We start from the raw sequence: 16,334 nt of genomic DNA, 5'->3' as shown, positions 1-16,334 counted from the left end.
AGGACATATTTCTGTATGGAAGGAGAACGGCTCTGAAAGGGTTAAATAGAACTCTGAACTCTGAACAAAAGCTGCAGAGTTGGTTAATTTAAGGAGATAATCATAGAGTATATAAAGCTCAATAAAAACATGTTTAGAGTAGAAATATCTGAAAAACTGATTCTCCAATCAGAGCAGGTTTTACTCTATAAAGGCTGGGGTCAAATGTCAAATTCACAAAGTATCAGTGACGTTTGATTTTTGTTGCCCAGCCCTAGCAAACATCAGCGATCAGATCACAAACAGCTCTGATCAGATATTCAGCCAGAACGTGTGCAGAGCAGCATTTCACACGTGCAGCAGTGAAACAACAGCAGGCGCCCTCCGCTCGCCTCCGTTTCTACAGCCCACACGGCGATTAGCGCCGTCTCCTCTCTGACTGACCTGCTCATAACGAAGAAGAGAGTCCTCCTCGTCTTCCTCTGTCCTCCATCACAGCAGCATCCTCACTCTGATATCTGACTCCTCTCACCGTGACGGGGGAGGATGGGGAGAGGAAGGGCTGAGGGCGGGGGGAGGAGAGGTAGAGGAACAGGATGGAGGGAAGGAGGAGAGGTAGGACGGGGGGAACGGGACGGGGCGGGGGAGACAGACAGAGCAGTGAACGCTGCTCTTTTGTTTCTGAGCCATGACATCTTCCCTCCCTCCAGACCATTACTGCTGGGTCAGCATATTTATGTCAATACTACAGCACTACTGCTGTTAGTATCACTACTATAGTACCACTCTACTGTTAGTATCACTACTACAGTACCACTCTACTGTTAGTGTCACTACTACAGTACCACTCTACTGTTAGTATCACTACTACAGTACCACTCTACTGTTAGTGTCACTACTACAGTACCACTCTACTGTTAGTGTCACTACTACAGTACCACTCTACTGTTAGTATCACTACTACAGTACCACTCTACTGTTAGTATCACTACTACAGTACCACTCTACTGTTAGTGTCACTACTACAGTACCAGTCTACTGTTAGTATCACTACTACAGTACCACTCTACTGTTAGTATCACTACTACAGTACCACTCTACTGTTAGTGTCACTACTACAGTACCAGTCTACTGTTAGTATCACTACTACAGTACCACTCTACTGTTAGTATCACTACTACAGTACCACTCTACTGTTAGTATCACTACTACAGTACCAGTCTACTGTTAGTATCACTACTACAGTACCACTCTACTGTTAGTATCACTACTACAGTACCAGTCTACTGTTAGTGTCACTACTACAGTACTACTCTACTACTACAGTACCACTCTACTGTAAGTATCACTACTACAGTACCACTCTACTGTAAGTATCACTACTACAGTACCACTCTACTGTTAGTATCACTACTACAGTACCACTCTACTGTTAGTGTCACTACTACAGTACCAGTCTACTGTTAGTATCACTACTACAGTACCAGTCTACTGTTAGTATCACTACTACAGTACCACTCTACTGTAAGTATCACTACTACAGTACCACTCTACTGTTAGTGTCACTACTACAGTACCAGTCTACTGTTAGTATCACTACTACAGTACCACTCTACTGTTAGTGTCACTACTACAGTACCACTCTACTGTAAGTATCACTACTACAGTACCACTCTACTGTTAGTGTCACTACTACAGTACCACTCTACTGTAAGTATCACTACTACAGTACCACTCTACTGTTAGTATCACTACTACAGTACCAGTCTACTGTTAGTATCACTACTACAGTACCACTCTACTGTAAGTATCACTACTACAGTACCACTCTACTGTTAGTATCACTACTACAGTACCACTCTACTGTTAGTATCACTACTACAGTACCACTCTACTGTTAGTATCACTACTACAGTACCACTCTACTGTTAGTGTCACTACTACAGTACCACTCTACTGTTAGTGTCACTACTACAGTACCACTCTACTGTTAGTATCACTACTACAGTACCACTCTACTGTTAGTGTCACTACTACAGTACCAGTCTACTGTTAGTATCACTACTACAGTACCAGTCTACTGTTAGTATCACTACTACAGTACCACTCTACTGTTAGTATCACTACTACAGTACCACTCTACTGTTAGTATCACTACTACAGTACCAGTCTACTGTTAGTGTCACTACTACAGTACCACTCTACTGTAAGTATCACTACTACAGTACCACTCTACTGTAAGTATCACTACTACAGTACCACTCTACTGTTAGTATCACTACTACAGTACCAGTCTACTGTTAGTATCACTACTACAGTACCACTCTACTGTAAGTATCACTACTACAGTACCACTCTACTGTTAGTATCACTACTACAGTACCACTCTACTGTTAGTGTCACTACTACAGTACCAGTCTACTGTTAGTATCACTACTACAGTACCAGTCTACTGTTAGTATCACTACTACAGTACCACTCTACTGTAAGTATCACTACTACAGTACCACTCTACTGTTAGTGTCACTACTACAGTACCACTCTACTGTAAGTATCACTACTACAGTACCACTCTACTGTTAGTATCACTACTACAGTACCACTCTACTGTAAGTATCACTACTACAGTACCACTCTACTGTTAGTATCACTACTACAGTACCACTCTACTGTTAGTGTCACTACTACAGTACCAGTCTACTGTTAGTATCACTACTACAGTACCAGTCTACTGTTAGTATCACTACTACAGTACCACTCTACTGTAAGTATCACTACTACAGTACCACTCTACTGTTAGTGTCACTACTACAGTACCACTCTACTGTTAGTATCACTACTACAGTACCACTCTACTGTTAGTGTCACTACTACAGTACCACTCTACTGTAAGTATCACTACTACAGTACCACTCTACTGTTAGTGTCACTACTACAGTACCACTCTACTGTAAGTATCACTACTACAGTACCACTCTACTGTTAGTATCACTACTACAGTACCAGTCTACTGTTAGTATCACTACTACAGTACCACTCTACTGTAAGTATCACTACTACAGTACCACTCTACTGTTAGTATCACTACTACAGTACCACTCTACTGTTAGTATCACTACTACAGTACCACTCTACTGTAAGTATCACTACTACAGTACCACTCTACTGTTAGTATCACTACTACAGTACCACTCTACTGTTAGTGTCACTACTACAGTACCAGTCTACTGTTAGTATCACTACTACAGTACCAGTCTACTGTTAGTATCACTACTACAGTACCACTCTACTGTAAGTATCACTACTACAGTACCACTCTACTGTTAGTGTCACTACTACAGTACCACTCTACTGTTAGTATCACTACTACAGTACCACTCTACTGTTAGTATCACTACTACAGTACCACTCTACTGTAAGTATCACTACTACAGTACCACTCTACTGTTAGTGTCACTACTACAGTACCACTCTACTGTTAGTATCACTACTACAGTACTACTCTACTGTTAGTATCACTACTACAGTATTACTCTACTTATAATATCACTACTACAGTACTACTCTACTGTTAAATTTAGCAAAAACAGAAGTGAAACCCTGACTGTTGACTGTTCCGGCATATTTGCTGCTATCAGTGTGAAACTCAGTCTGCACAGCAGAACGTTTAATAACATAAGAATGGCTGAAACAGAGAGAGCTGTTTATGTATGGAGAACTATTCTGCCCATGGAAAACCTTTTGTATGCACAATGGACTGTTCTATAAATGGAAAATGATTATATGCATGGAGAACCCATTAGAGGAACTTTAGAGAACTATTTTCATGAACAGAGAAATGTTTTATACATAGTGTTTTTATTCGGCCTGTTAATATAAACGCGTTAACGCTTGTGATTAATCTGGAAAGCTTAACGTGTTAAAAAAATAATGCAATTTAATCATACTGTTCAATCTTGACACATGGAGAACATTTTTATACATGGAGAATCTGCTTACACATGAGAATGTTTAACGCATGGAGAACGTTTTCACACATGGAGAATGTTTTTTTACATGGAGAACGTTTTCACACATGGAGAATGTTTTTTTACATGGAGAACGTTTTTCACACATGGAGAACGTTTTTACACATGGAGAATGTTTTTTTACATGGAGAACGTTTTTCACACATGGAGAACGTTTTTACACATGGAGAATGTTTTTTACATGGAGAACGTTTTTACACATGGAGAATGTTTTTTTACATGGAGAACGTTTTTACTCATGGAGAATGTTTTTTAACATGGAGAACGTTTTTACACATGGAGAATGTTTTAACGCATGGAGAACGTTTTTATACATGAAGAACGTTTTTATACATGGAGAACTTTTTCACACATGGAGAACATTTTTACACATGGAGAACATTTTCACACATGGAGAACGATTTTACACATGGAGAACGTTTTTTTATATATAGAACGATTTTACACATGGAGAACGTTTTTTTATATATAGAACGATTTTACACATGGAGAACGTTTTTTTATATATAGAACGTTTTCACACATGGAGAACGTTTTTTATATATAGAACTTTTTCACACATGGAGAACGTTTTAACGCATGGAAAAAAAATTTAAAAATGGAGAACGTTTTTGTACATGGAGAACGTTTTTTTCACATGGAGAACGCTTTTATACATCGAGAATGTTTTTACACATGGATAACGTTTTTATACATGGAGAACGTTTCTGCACATGAGAAGGTTTTTATACATGGAGAATGTCTTTTCACATGGAGAACATTTCTACACATGAGAACGTTTTTATACACGGAGAACGTTTTTAAACATGGAGAACGTTTTTATACATGTAGAACGTTTTTATACATGGAGAACGTTTTATACATGTAGAATGTTTTTACACATGGAGAACGTTTTTATACATGAGAACGTTTTTACACAGGAGAACGTTTTTACAAATGGAGAACTTTTTCACAAATGGAGAACGTTTTAACGCATGGAGAATGTTTTTACAAATGGAGAATGTCTTTACACATGGAGAACGTTTTTATACATGGAGAACTTTTTCACACATGGAGAACGTTTTTTCATATGGAGAACATTTGTACACATGGAGAACTTTTTTACACATGGAGAACGTTTTTATACACGGAGAAAGTTTTCATACATGGAGAACGTTGTTTCACATGGAGAACGTTTTTATACATGGAGAAGTTTCTGCACATGGAGAACGTTTTTATACATGAGAACGTTTTTACACAGGAGAACGTTTTTACAAATGGAGAAGGTTTTTATACATGGAGAATGTTTCTGCACATGTAGAACGTTTTTATACATGGAGAACGTTTTTATACATGTAGAATGTTTTTACACATGGAGAACGTTTTTATACATGAGAACGTTTTTACACAGGAGAACGTTTTTACAAATGGAGAACTTTTTCACAAATGGAGAACGTTTTAACGCATGGAGAATGTTTTTACAAATGGAGAATGTCTTTACACATGGAGAACGTTTTTATACATGGAGAACTTTTTCACACATGGAGAATGTTTTTTCATATGGAGAACATTTGTACACATGGAGAACTTTTTTACACATGGAGAATGTTTTTATACACGGAGAAAGTTTTCATACATGGAGAACGTTGTTTCACATGGAGAACGTTTTTATACATGGAGAATGTTTCTGCACATGGAGAACGTTTTTATACACAGAGAAAGTTTTCATACATGGAGAACGTTGTTTCACATGGAGAACGTTTTTATACATGGAGAACGTTTTTATACATGGAGAATATTTCTGCACATGAGAAGGTTTTTATACATGGAGAACGTTTTTTCATATGGAGAACGTTTCTACACAAGAGAAAGTTTTTATACACAGAGAACATTTTTAAACATGGAGAACGTTTTCATACATGAGAACGATTTAATACATGGAGAACGTTTTTATATATGGAAAACGTTTCCACACATGGAGATTATTTTTACACATCGAGAACGGTTTTATACATTTAGAACGTTTTTACACATGGAGAACGTTTTTATACACGGGGAAAGTTTTCATACATGGAGAACGTTGTTTCACATGGAACATTTTTATACATGCAGAATGTTTCTGCACATAAGAACATTTTTATACATGGAGAACGTTTTTTCACATGGAGAACGTTTTTATACATGGAGAACGTTTTTTCACATGGAGAACGTTTTTATACATGGAGAACGTTTTTAAATATGGAGAACGTTTTCATACATGGAGAACGATTTTATACATGGAGAACGTTTTCATATATGGAGAACGTTTTCACACATTGAGATTGTTTTCACACATGGAGAACGTATTTATACATGTAGAACGTTTTTACACATGAGAACGGTTTTACACATGGAGAATGTTTTAACACATGGAGAACTTTTTTATACATGGAGAACGTTTTCATACATGGAAAACGTTTTCATACATGGAGAACGTGTTTACACATGGAGAACGTTTTTACACGTGGAGAATGTTTTCACACGTGGAGAACGTTTTCATACATGTAGAATGTTTTCATACATGGAGAACGTGTTTACACATGGAGAACGTTTTTACACGTGGAGAATGTTTTCACACGTGGAGAACGTTTTCATACATGTAGAATGTTTTCATACATGGAGAACGTTTTTATACATGGAGAACGTTTTTATACATGGAGAACGTGTTTACACATGGAGAACGTTTTTACACGTGGAGAATGTTTTCACACGTGGAGAATGTTTTCATACATGTAGAATGTTTTCATACATGCAGAACGTGTTTACACATGGAGAACGTGTTTGCGCGTGGAGAACGTGTTTGCACGTGGAGAACGTGTTTACACATGGAGAATGTTTTTACACGTGGAGAACGTTTTTATACATGGAGAATGTTTTCATACATGGACAACGTGTTTGCACGTGGAGAACGTGTTTGCACGTGGAGAACGTGTTTACACATGGAGAATGTTTTTACACATGGAGAACGTTTTTATACATGGAGAACGTTTTTATACATTGAGAACGTTTTTACACATGGAGAACGTTTTTACACGTGGAGAACATTTTTACACTTGGAGAATGTGCTTACACATGAGAACGTTTTAACGCATGGAGAACGTTTTCACACATGGAGAATGTTTTTTTACATGGAGAACGTTTTTACACATGGAGAACGTTTTTACACATGGAGAATGTTTTTATACATGGAGAACGTTTTTACACATGGAGAATGTTTTTATACATGCAGAATGTTTTTATACATGGAGAAGGTTTTTTCTTGTTAAATGACTAACCAGATGCCTACTCAGCGTTTGTGGTTGTAAAGGTCAAAGTTTAGTGCAATCAAAAACTGTTTAAAACTTTATGATAACAGAGCAGATCACTGCTGGATCGTTAGTCTACTTTCAATTTCAGTTCTGCCTTTTTATTTTTTTACTTCTTTTATACTTTTATTTTTTTATAATCTATGTGTGAGGATGCAGATCCTGTTTGTCTGTGTGGGTGCTGGTTCCTCTAGATCTAAATAAATGACACAAACATTCACCTTCATCTCAGACTGAATCTCCTCTTCGTTGTCTCTGCAGATCCCAGGTTTTCTGCCCGTTACTCATACTGGGAATAAAGACTTAGTTCATACTGATTTCATGCCTTCTTTAGATGTCAAACTGCCAACATCTTCTCTCCTGTTTCACTTCAAACAAACCGGTCTGGGCAGTCCAACAGCGACTTCCTCTAACAAATCTCTTCCTTGATTCAGCCGTTAGCTCGACTATTAAACTCACACATGACAGATAAACATCAGTGACTGATACCTGTTTATGCCACATTGTTGCTGAGATTTGTTAAAGCTCACATAATTTACCCTTTAAGAAAAGTTTATATCGGTCTCAGAGGTCCTAAAACCTGCCTGTGAAGTTTGTAGCTGTAAAAACACTCCAGTATTGATTTCTGCATGTCTATAAACCCCTCTGTTTCAGCCCTGCTCAGAACCAGCTGTTTCTGTGTCTGTGGCTTTAAATGTTACCGAGCTGTCTGACTCCGCCCCCTGACTCAGCCCCTCTAGGGAAAATTTGTGGCTTAATGGATGTGGCTCCGCTGATCCTCCTCTCAGCTTTCTTCCAAGCGGGGAGGGCCAATCATTCCTGGGGGCTGGGCTAACTCCCCACATGACATCATGAGGGGAACTCTGAGAATGGCTTGTTTCAGCACGTTTTCTGAAAGGTGGGGGGGGGGTTCTGATTCTTGGGGGGATTGTGGACAGGCCAGGAGGGCATATTTCAATTAGAAAAGCCTGAAAAAGTGTAATTAGCATAATATGTGACCTTTAAACAGGGCTGATATCGACCAGTCCTGATGTTAAACCCATTCGCCATGGAGCGTGTCCAGAAAGCAGGTGTGTGATCAGTAGAGACTGCTCACCGTTTGGTTGCTCCATGTTGCAGTGAGTGTTTCCAACGTGCTGGAGAAGGCCAGTAAACCATCAGGACGTTCGTACTGGAGTCGCTGGTGGACGATCAGAGCAGACGACCAGCATGAAGAGAAGACCTGGAGCAGAGACCAAACATCAGTTACTTAGTCCAGGGGTTCTCAACCTTTTCAGCCTGTGACCTCCAGAATAAAGGTCCCAGAGACCAGGACCCCCACTGTACCTGAAGGTGTTTGAACAGCCAGGAACATTCTAGAACAGTCATGTGGAGACAAGGCTGTCCATAAGGGGGGAGCTTTCAGGGGCCCAGACAAACTGGGGGGCCATGGAGGTCAACAAAATCCTGGTCTATTGTAAAGTTAAGCTGTGAAATCCATATTATGTTATATTAAAAAAACACTTATTAATGAAACAAAAGTCTTTTTTAAAATAATTTGTGTAGTAAATAGTCTTCTTTAAAGGGATACTTCAACATTTTGGCAAATTCGTCCATTGCCATGATCCCTATAGTCTTAGTAATAGGTTCGTTACCTTCAGTTGTCGGTCCAAGCTGTTTTTAGATCGGCCGCTTCTGAGTTCGGACCTGCCGTGCCAACTCAATGTAAGCAGACGGTATTCCGGTTTTCTCTCATCAAACTCATCAAATACACAATCCAACATCTCTGTCTCGTAATGTTCCATGATTATTTCACCACTGAAAGACCAACCACTTGTATGGGGCAGATAAATGTTCATCTCTTATGTATATCGGGGCTCATTCTTTCTGAGACCTCAGCTGAGCACATGTACTTCACCTGTGACCAAAATAAATGGTGTCGACCTGAGACTGATCCCTCTGCTGTCTTTCTTCAGAGCTTCCAACAAAAGAACTGTTTTTCTTCAGGTTGAACAACTCTTTAAAAGTAGGGGTGCACCATCTGCAATTTTCTGGCCGATCACCGATCTTTAAAAAGCCTGAGCTGCCGATTCTGATTTTGGCTGATACTGATTTTTTTTATAACTGACAGCATACACCTTCAATGCTCCAATCTTATTTTATTGAAAAACACTGAATAATACCCGTGAAACAATAACTGCACATGAGGTAGTTCTCTCAAATACAAATGAAAAGTTTAGAGCATTGCTATCCAAACTACTAAATTATTTCATTTTCACATTTTAGTAGGTAGAGGTAGATGAGATCAGTGGATAAGATCGGTTTCATTTGTATCGGCCGATCGCCGATCCCCCAAAATTAAAGACCCTGTAAAATGAAATCCAAAGTTTTTCTCTGAACACTCTAGAAATGTTGGAATCTGGTTGCTGTAAACATGTGAAAACTGAGATCTACATGAGACTGAATTCTGGATTTAGGCCATTTCATCTCTTTCCTGGCTTGGTTTCATGTGGGCGGGGCCAATATGTTGGCTCACGATGTCATAAGCCCACAGTAGAGAATGACCCCGCCCCTCTAACACTACAATATTGTGGAAGGAAGCAGTCGCCTGGAGCAGGGACTTCTGGTTCATTTTGTGCAAAGGAATTCAGTCTTGTACTCTTGTACCGTTCTATAATGTTCATGTTTCATTGCAGAGTTATAGTTCTGCATGTTTTGTTTATTGGTTCATGTTTTTAGGGGAAAATATTTTTCCAAGTATGACACCATGAGTGAGGGGGTTAATGCTGCAGACCTGGGGGTTCATAACACAGTGCTCATACCACAAACCTAAATACAGATTTATTTTTACTTCACAGGGTCTTTAAGGAAAACGCGGCGATCGATCGGTGCACCCTTATTTAAGTGTCTAATTCTGATTATTTTGATGCATAGTGCAAAGTGGATATGAATTACTGCATTGAAGAGTTTTTATCATTCTAATATATGATAAGAAAAAAAATACAAAAATGAAAAAGGTAGGATTTTATCGACTACTCTCAGAAAATGGCACCTGAATGGCTGCATATGTCATGAATAACACCTCTGCTGCGAAAACCGTTTAAAACTGCTGTTTTTACACAAATGTCAGGATAAAGAAATATTGCACCTTCTGCGATTTGAAAATTGCGGCAGGCCACGTAGCGATTTAATCTAATTTTCGATTATTTGCCCAGCCCTAGTCAGAACACAGCGTCCTGTCATAAAACAAACAGAAATACTGATTTTTTTTTTTTTTATCACTTTACAGGGACGTTAAAAATGAAGAATGTTTAAAGTTTTGCACTTTAAACTCTTGGCAGAGTGGTGAACAGCTCTAAACTAGTTTCTCTGTGCAGAAATGACCTCTGACCCCCAGCAGGAGTTCTCTGATGACATGGAAATCCTAAAATACTCCATTAGAGTTTAGTTTCCCCTCAATTTACAACTTTATAAACTTTTAAAGTCTAGAAACTTTAAGCAGAAATCCCCACCGTTGTCACACTGCGGTATTATTCTAGTTTAAAGTAAAAGTTTGTCCATTTTTCAACATTTCTCTGACAAATATCCTGATAAACTTTTAAAATCACTGCACAGAACAAAGATGTCAGAATAAATATGAAGTTTCACCACAAACAGTCCCTAATGATCAGCTATGAGTCATCATCTAATCAATAAGTGGATCATCGATGATCTGAGAGTGCAGCTGAGAACTATTGATCACCTCATCGATACTCAGCTCTATCTGTACCTGATCACCATGCAGGCAGAGGTGGTGGTCACGTCCGCTCCGCTGCATTGATCTGATTCATCGCTGTGATCAGATTATCGATCTTTTCGTGATCAGGTTTAACGACGTGGTGCGGTTTGTTTTTCTCTGCCTCTGACGTAACGCGGCTGCTCGCGCGCTCGCTCCTTTGGGTCTCAACCTCAGCCAGGTAAAGGTGAGGGTTTAAAAGGCTGTCTTTGTTTCAGCTCACCTGTGTCCAGGTGTCCACACAGACGGGTCACAGCTCACCGTCCTCCTCCGCGCAGACACATAGATCCACGGCAGACATTAGTCTAACTGGACTTCCTGATTTCACGAGACAAAAACTTTCCAATCCAGACACGCGACGTCAAGTCCGAGAGGGTTAGAGAGGCGTTTCCGGTACGGATCTTCAAAATAAAGCCCCGCCTCATAAGAAGTGGAAGATTTCAAAATAAAACCCACAGTAAAGGGAGATTTATTGAATCAGTCCTGGAGAAGTTCCGGTGGATTAAACTAAAATAACCTAAAAACGTCTTAATGGTGGATAAATAATTGTTTTTAACATTTATCCTTCCTGCTGCAGGTAAACGGTTCCTGTTAGACTTCAGTCTGACTGTTAGAATTTATTTTCCCACTGAAAAGTTTTAAATTTTTTATGTTGAAAAGTTCAGAATTATTATCAGAGACAAAGATGTCGGTAGAGACTACGACGGAGTATTAGGGCCACACCAAGAGAAAAAAAAAATATTTTTATTTTTTTTTTTTTTTTGACATTACGGGAATAAAGTCATAATATTATTAGAAAAAAGTTATAAAATTACGAGAAAAAAGTTGCAATAATATGAGAAAAAACTTTCTTGTTATATTTTATTCTCGTAAATTACGACTATTTTCTCATAACATTACGACTTTTTTCATATAATATTACAGACTTTTTTCTTGTAACATTATGACTTTTTTTCCATAATATTACGACTTTATTCTCAGAAATTACAACTATTTTCTTTTAATATTATGGCTTTATTCTCGTAATATTATGACTTTTTTTCTCACAATATTACAACTTTATTCTCAGAAATTACAACTATTTTCTCGTAATATAACAACTTTATTCTCATAATATTACGACTTTTTTCTCGTAATATATTGACTTTATTCTCGTAAATTACGACTTTTTTCTCGTAATATTACGACTTTATTCTTGTAATGTAAAAAAAAAAAATTATTCTCTTTGTTTTTTTTTCTCTTGGTGTGAACCCTAATACTCTGTCATAGAGACTCGTATTTTTATTGTAATTGTTTCTAAATCTTGTTCTGTTTTTTTTTTTAATGAATGAATGAGATTTTATTTTAGTAAAATGAAATTGTGTGCAGCTTTTTGTGATTAAAACAACAACTGATTAAAAATAGTTAAAAAATAGCTAAAAATAGCTAAAAATAGCTACCCCTACATGCATGTTGTAGGGCAGCATATGACTGATTTTAAAATACAGTCAAAAGCTGCTGAAGCACAGAGATGTGAGTGAATGTAAATCTGCATTTCAGAGTGTTGACAGATTATTTAAATTTATCATGAAGTTTGTTCATCAGTTCAAACTTTATAAATCTCTTTACATGATAATATCTCTGTCTTTTAGTTTAAATAATTAATGAAGACAAACTGGACTGTAGTTGATCACAGAGCAGATTTCCTCTAGTTGAATATTCAGTATCAGGATGGGTGCTAAGGCCTCCTCAGACCCTGAATTTACCCACAAGGACACAAACATGCCGGCTTTCCTTCAGCAGAGATCCTTTCTGTTGTCAGAATTATTCAGCACTGAAGACTGAGCCAGCTCCCTGAAATGATCAGAGAATCTGGTTTGAAATTTAACATATTTTTATGGATATTTGGGGAGTGTGTTCTCAAATTTTATGTGAATCTGATAGAAAATATTTAGGAGAATTTAGTTGAAAATGTCTAAGAACTGACATTAAATTCTTGAGGATGTTTCTATCCGGAACAATTATCCACCACAGAACTCTGAGCCTGTACCGAGAAATAACATCAATAATCAAACTTCTGCCTTAGAAATGCCACAGTTCTTCACCTTGCACCCTTACCTCCTCTCCTCCATCCTCATCTGTTCCACCCTTACCTCCTCTCCTCCGCCCTCACCTGTTCCACCCTTACCTCCTCTCCTCCACCCTCACCTGTTCCACCCTTACCTCCTCTTCTCCATCCTCATCTGTTCCACCCTTACCTCCTCTCCTCCATCCTCATCTCCTCTCTCCTCCATCCTCACCTCCTTTCTCCTCCATCCTCACCTCCTCTTTCTGCCCTCCTCTCTCCTCACCTCCTCCAGGTGTAGTTAAGTGATCGTAGGATCCTTCGTCATGGTGGAAAAAGATTGATTTCCAGGTCAGTGAGGAGAAAGGAGGTTAGGATAAAGGAGAGAGGAGGTGAGAATGGAGGAGTTGAGGTTGGAGGAGAGAGGAGGTTAGGATGGAGGAGAGGAGGTGAGGATGGAGGAGAGAGGAGGTGAGGATGGAGGAGAGAGGAGGTGAGGATGGAGGAGAGGAGGTGAGGATGGAGGATAGAGGAGGTGAGGATGGAGGAGAGGAGGTGAGGATGGAGGACAGGAGGTGAGGATGGAGTCGAGGTCCACACCTCTAACTGTGAGATTATTCATGAGCACATTCATAAAACCATGGAGAGAAAAATCAGACAGCTGGGTGGAGTTGTTGAAATAAAATAGAAATCTTTATTAACCAGTCATGACCACAGCAGGTCATCTGTTACCAGGCAGATTAACTTAAGGAGTGGCGTTTACATCAGAGAAACAAAGACTGCTGCTTCTTTTAACATATAATACATCACGTGATCATCGGCAGAGTGGCGGTCATGTGTCTGAGATGCTGTGGATAAAAACATTTCTACCTGCTGCCATCATTATCACAACTGGCCACGCCCCTCACAGAGAGACACGCCTCCCTCGCTCTTACATCAACATGCTGAGAACCATCAGAGTCTGAGGACAGTCTTTAGCCCACGACCACCGTGTCATCATCTGGGAACTCGTAGTAAGGGACCTCCAGGTTGAGGGGGGCGGGGCCTTTCCTGATGCGTCCTGAGGCGTCGTAGTGCGAGCCGTGGCAGGGGCAGTAGTATCCGCCGTATTCTCCAGCGTTGGCGATCGGTACGCAGCCCAGATGTGTGCACACGCCCAGAACGATGACCCAGCTGGGGTTGATCACGCGGTCCTTGTCGTGCTGAGGGTCTCGCAGCTCCGCGATGTTAACGGCGGCCTCGGTGGCGATCTCCTTCTCGGTACGGTGGCGGACAAACAGCGGTTTGCCCCTCCACTTGAAGGTCATGTTCTTACCCTCAGGGATGTCCCCGAGCTTGATCTCGATCTTGGACAGAGCCAGGACGTCGGCCGAGGCGCTCATGGATGACACGAACTGTGTGACCACCGTCTTGGCGGCGTACACGCTCACCACGGTGGTGGCTCCGGTTATCAGGTAGGAGAAGGCCTTCCTGGAGTCGCCGCTGTCTCTGGAGGACTTGTGAGGGTCCATGACTTCAGGGCGCCTGTAGTCTGAAAAGTCTGGGACTCTGATGTCCGTGTGAGCAAACCGCACGCCTGCGGCGCCTGAGGAGAGAAAAAACACGAGTCATCAGGAGGGCGGGAAGAGAAGGACAGACGCCAGCAGCTCTGGATATTTCTCACAGCTAATTATCTAAATATTTTTTTCTGTAAAACAGTGGTTCTCAACCTTGGGGTTGGGACCCCCTCTGGGGTCACGAGACACTAAGAGGGGGTCCCAAGATTCCCCCCAAAAACTTTGAATTTGTTTTTAATTCCACTGCTGGCACTTCACACCAATTCTGCCAAATTTTAACCAGTTTTCATCATTTTCCCCAGAAATTCTAACACTTATTTTTGCCATTTAAACTCTTTCCACCACTTTTTTTCTGCCTCTTTTTGTCACTTCTAAACCAAATGTTACCTCTGTTGACCCATTATAGCCACTATTAACCCCCTTTTACCACATTTTTTTGCCTGATTTTTCCCATTTTAACCACATTTCACTATCTGATATGCATATTTTTGCCAGTTTGACAAATTTCTTCCAACAGCTGCCTATTTTTCTTTCTCAGTTAGCACTATTTTGCAAGTTTATATCATTTTTTTCTTCCCATTTCACCAGATTTCCACCAATTTTCAGCCATTTTTAAATTCCCTTTTACACTATTTATGCCCATTTTTGCCTTTTTTTGGCTATTTTCTTAAGTAATTTCTGGCACTTCTAACTTATTTCTGCTACTTTTAAGATCCAATTTCACAACCTTCTCCACATTTTTTTGCCATTGTAATCCATTTTTTCAATATTAACCCATCTAATTTTTTTTTAATCGTTTTAAATTTTTAAGATGGATACTACACAAATGAATTAAAGAGATGTGTTTCATTGATAAGCGGATATTTTTTCACGGAACATAACATATAATATGGATTTCACAGCTTAATGTTACAATAGACCAAGGTTTTGTTGACCTCCATGGACCCCCAGTTTGTCTGGGCCCCTGAAAGCTCCCCCCTAATGGACGGCCTTGTCTCCACATGACTAGTCTACACCGCGTTCCACATTATTATGCAAATGTTATTTTTCTCTGATTTTCCTAAATATTAATGCAAATGACAGTCAGAATATTTTTCAAGTCATCAGCCGTTAGAGCATAATTCAAATGTTTTTGAACAAACTTCATAATGATAAAAATATGTATTTTTTTAAAAATTAAAACCTCAAAATGCACTGTTCCACATTATTAAGCACGACAGAGTTTTAAAACATTTTTTGGTTGTAAAGAAGTGAAAATGGTCATTCATTGAATCTGCAGCATTAGGAGGTCATATTTACTGAAATCAAAGCTATTTCAATCAAAAACATCTGAACAGGCCAAGTTCCATGTTAACATAGGAGCCCTTCTCTGATATCACCTTCACTATTCTTGCATCCATTGAACTTGTGAGTTTTTGGAGAGTTTCTGCTTGAATTTCTTTGCAGGATGTCAGAATATCCTCCCAGAGCTGCTGTTTTGATGTGAACTACCTCCCACCCTCATAGATCTTTAGCTTGAGGATGCTCCAAAGGTTCTCAGTAGGGTTAAAGGTCAGGAGAGGATGGGGGCCACACCATGAGTTTCTCTCCTTTTATGCCCATAGCAGCCAATGACACAGAGGGATTCTTTGCAGCATGAGATGGTGCATT

The 16,334-nt window shown here is 39.5% G+C and overlaps 2 protein-coding genes across 2 annotated transcripts in view; both read right to left on the bottom strand.

Annotated features, from left to right (window-relative positions):
* lrrk1 (leucine-rich repeat kinase 1) overlaps positions 1-11,434 on the bottom strand; it is an 82,693-nt gene extending 71,259 nt beyond the window's left edge. The window contains exons 1-2 of the mRNA XM_041784715.1: positions 11,308-11,434; positions 8,427-8,552 (exon numbers count right to left, since the gene is read on the bottom strand). Coding sequence (XP_041640649.1) covers positions 8,427-8,442 — 16 coding nt within the window. The 5' untranslated portion in view covers positions 8,443-8,552; positions 11,308-11,434. The remainder of the gene's footprint in view (positions 1-8,426; positions 8,553-11,307) is intronic.
* A 2,360-nt stretch (positions 11,435-13,794) lies between these two features.
* Positions 13,795-16,334, bottom strand: part of LOC121508219 (cytochrome b-c1 complex subunit Rieske, mitochondrial) — a 4,924-nt gene continuing 2,384 nt past the window's right edge. Inside the window, exon 2 of the mRNA XM_041784902.1 lies at positions 13,795-14,713. Within this exon, the coding sequence (XP_041640836.1) occupies positions 14,103-14,713 (611 nt within the window). The 3' untranslated portion in view covers positions 13,795-14,102. The remainder of the gene's footprint in view (positions 14,714-16,334) is intronic.

This window comes from Cheilinus undulatus, linkage group 1 (genome assembly GCF_018320785.1).
Source record: "Cheilinus undulatus linkage group 1, ASM1832078v1, whole genome shotgun sequence".
NCBI lineage: Eukaryota > Metazoa > Chordata > Actinopteri > Labriformes > Labridae > Cheilinus > Cheilinus undulatus.
Note: the sequence above shows the minus strand (reverse complement) of the source record. Positions and strands in the feature narration are given on the sequence as shown.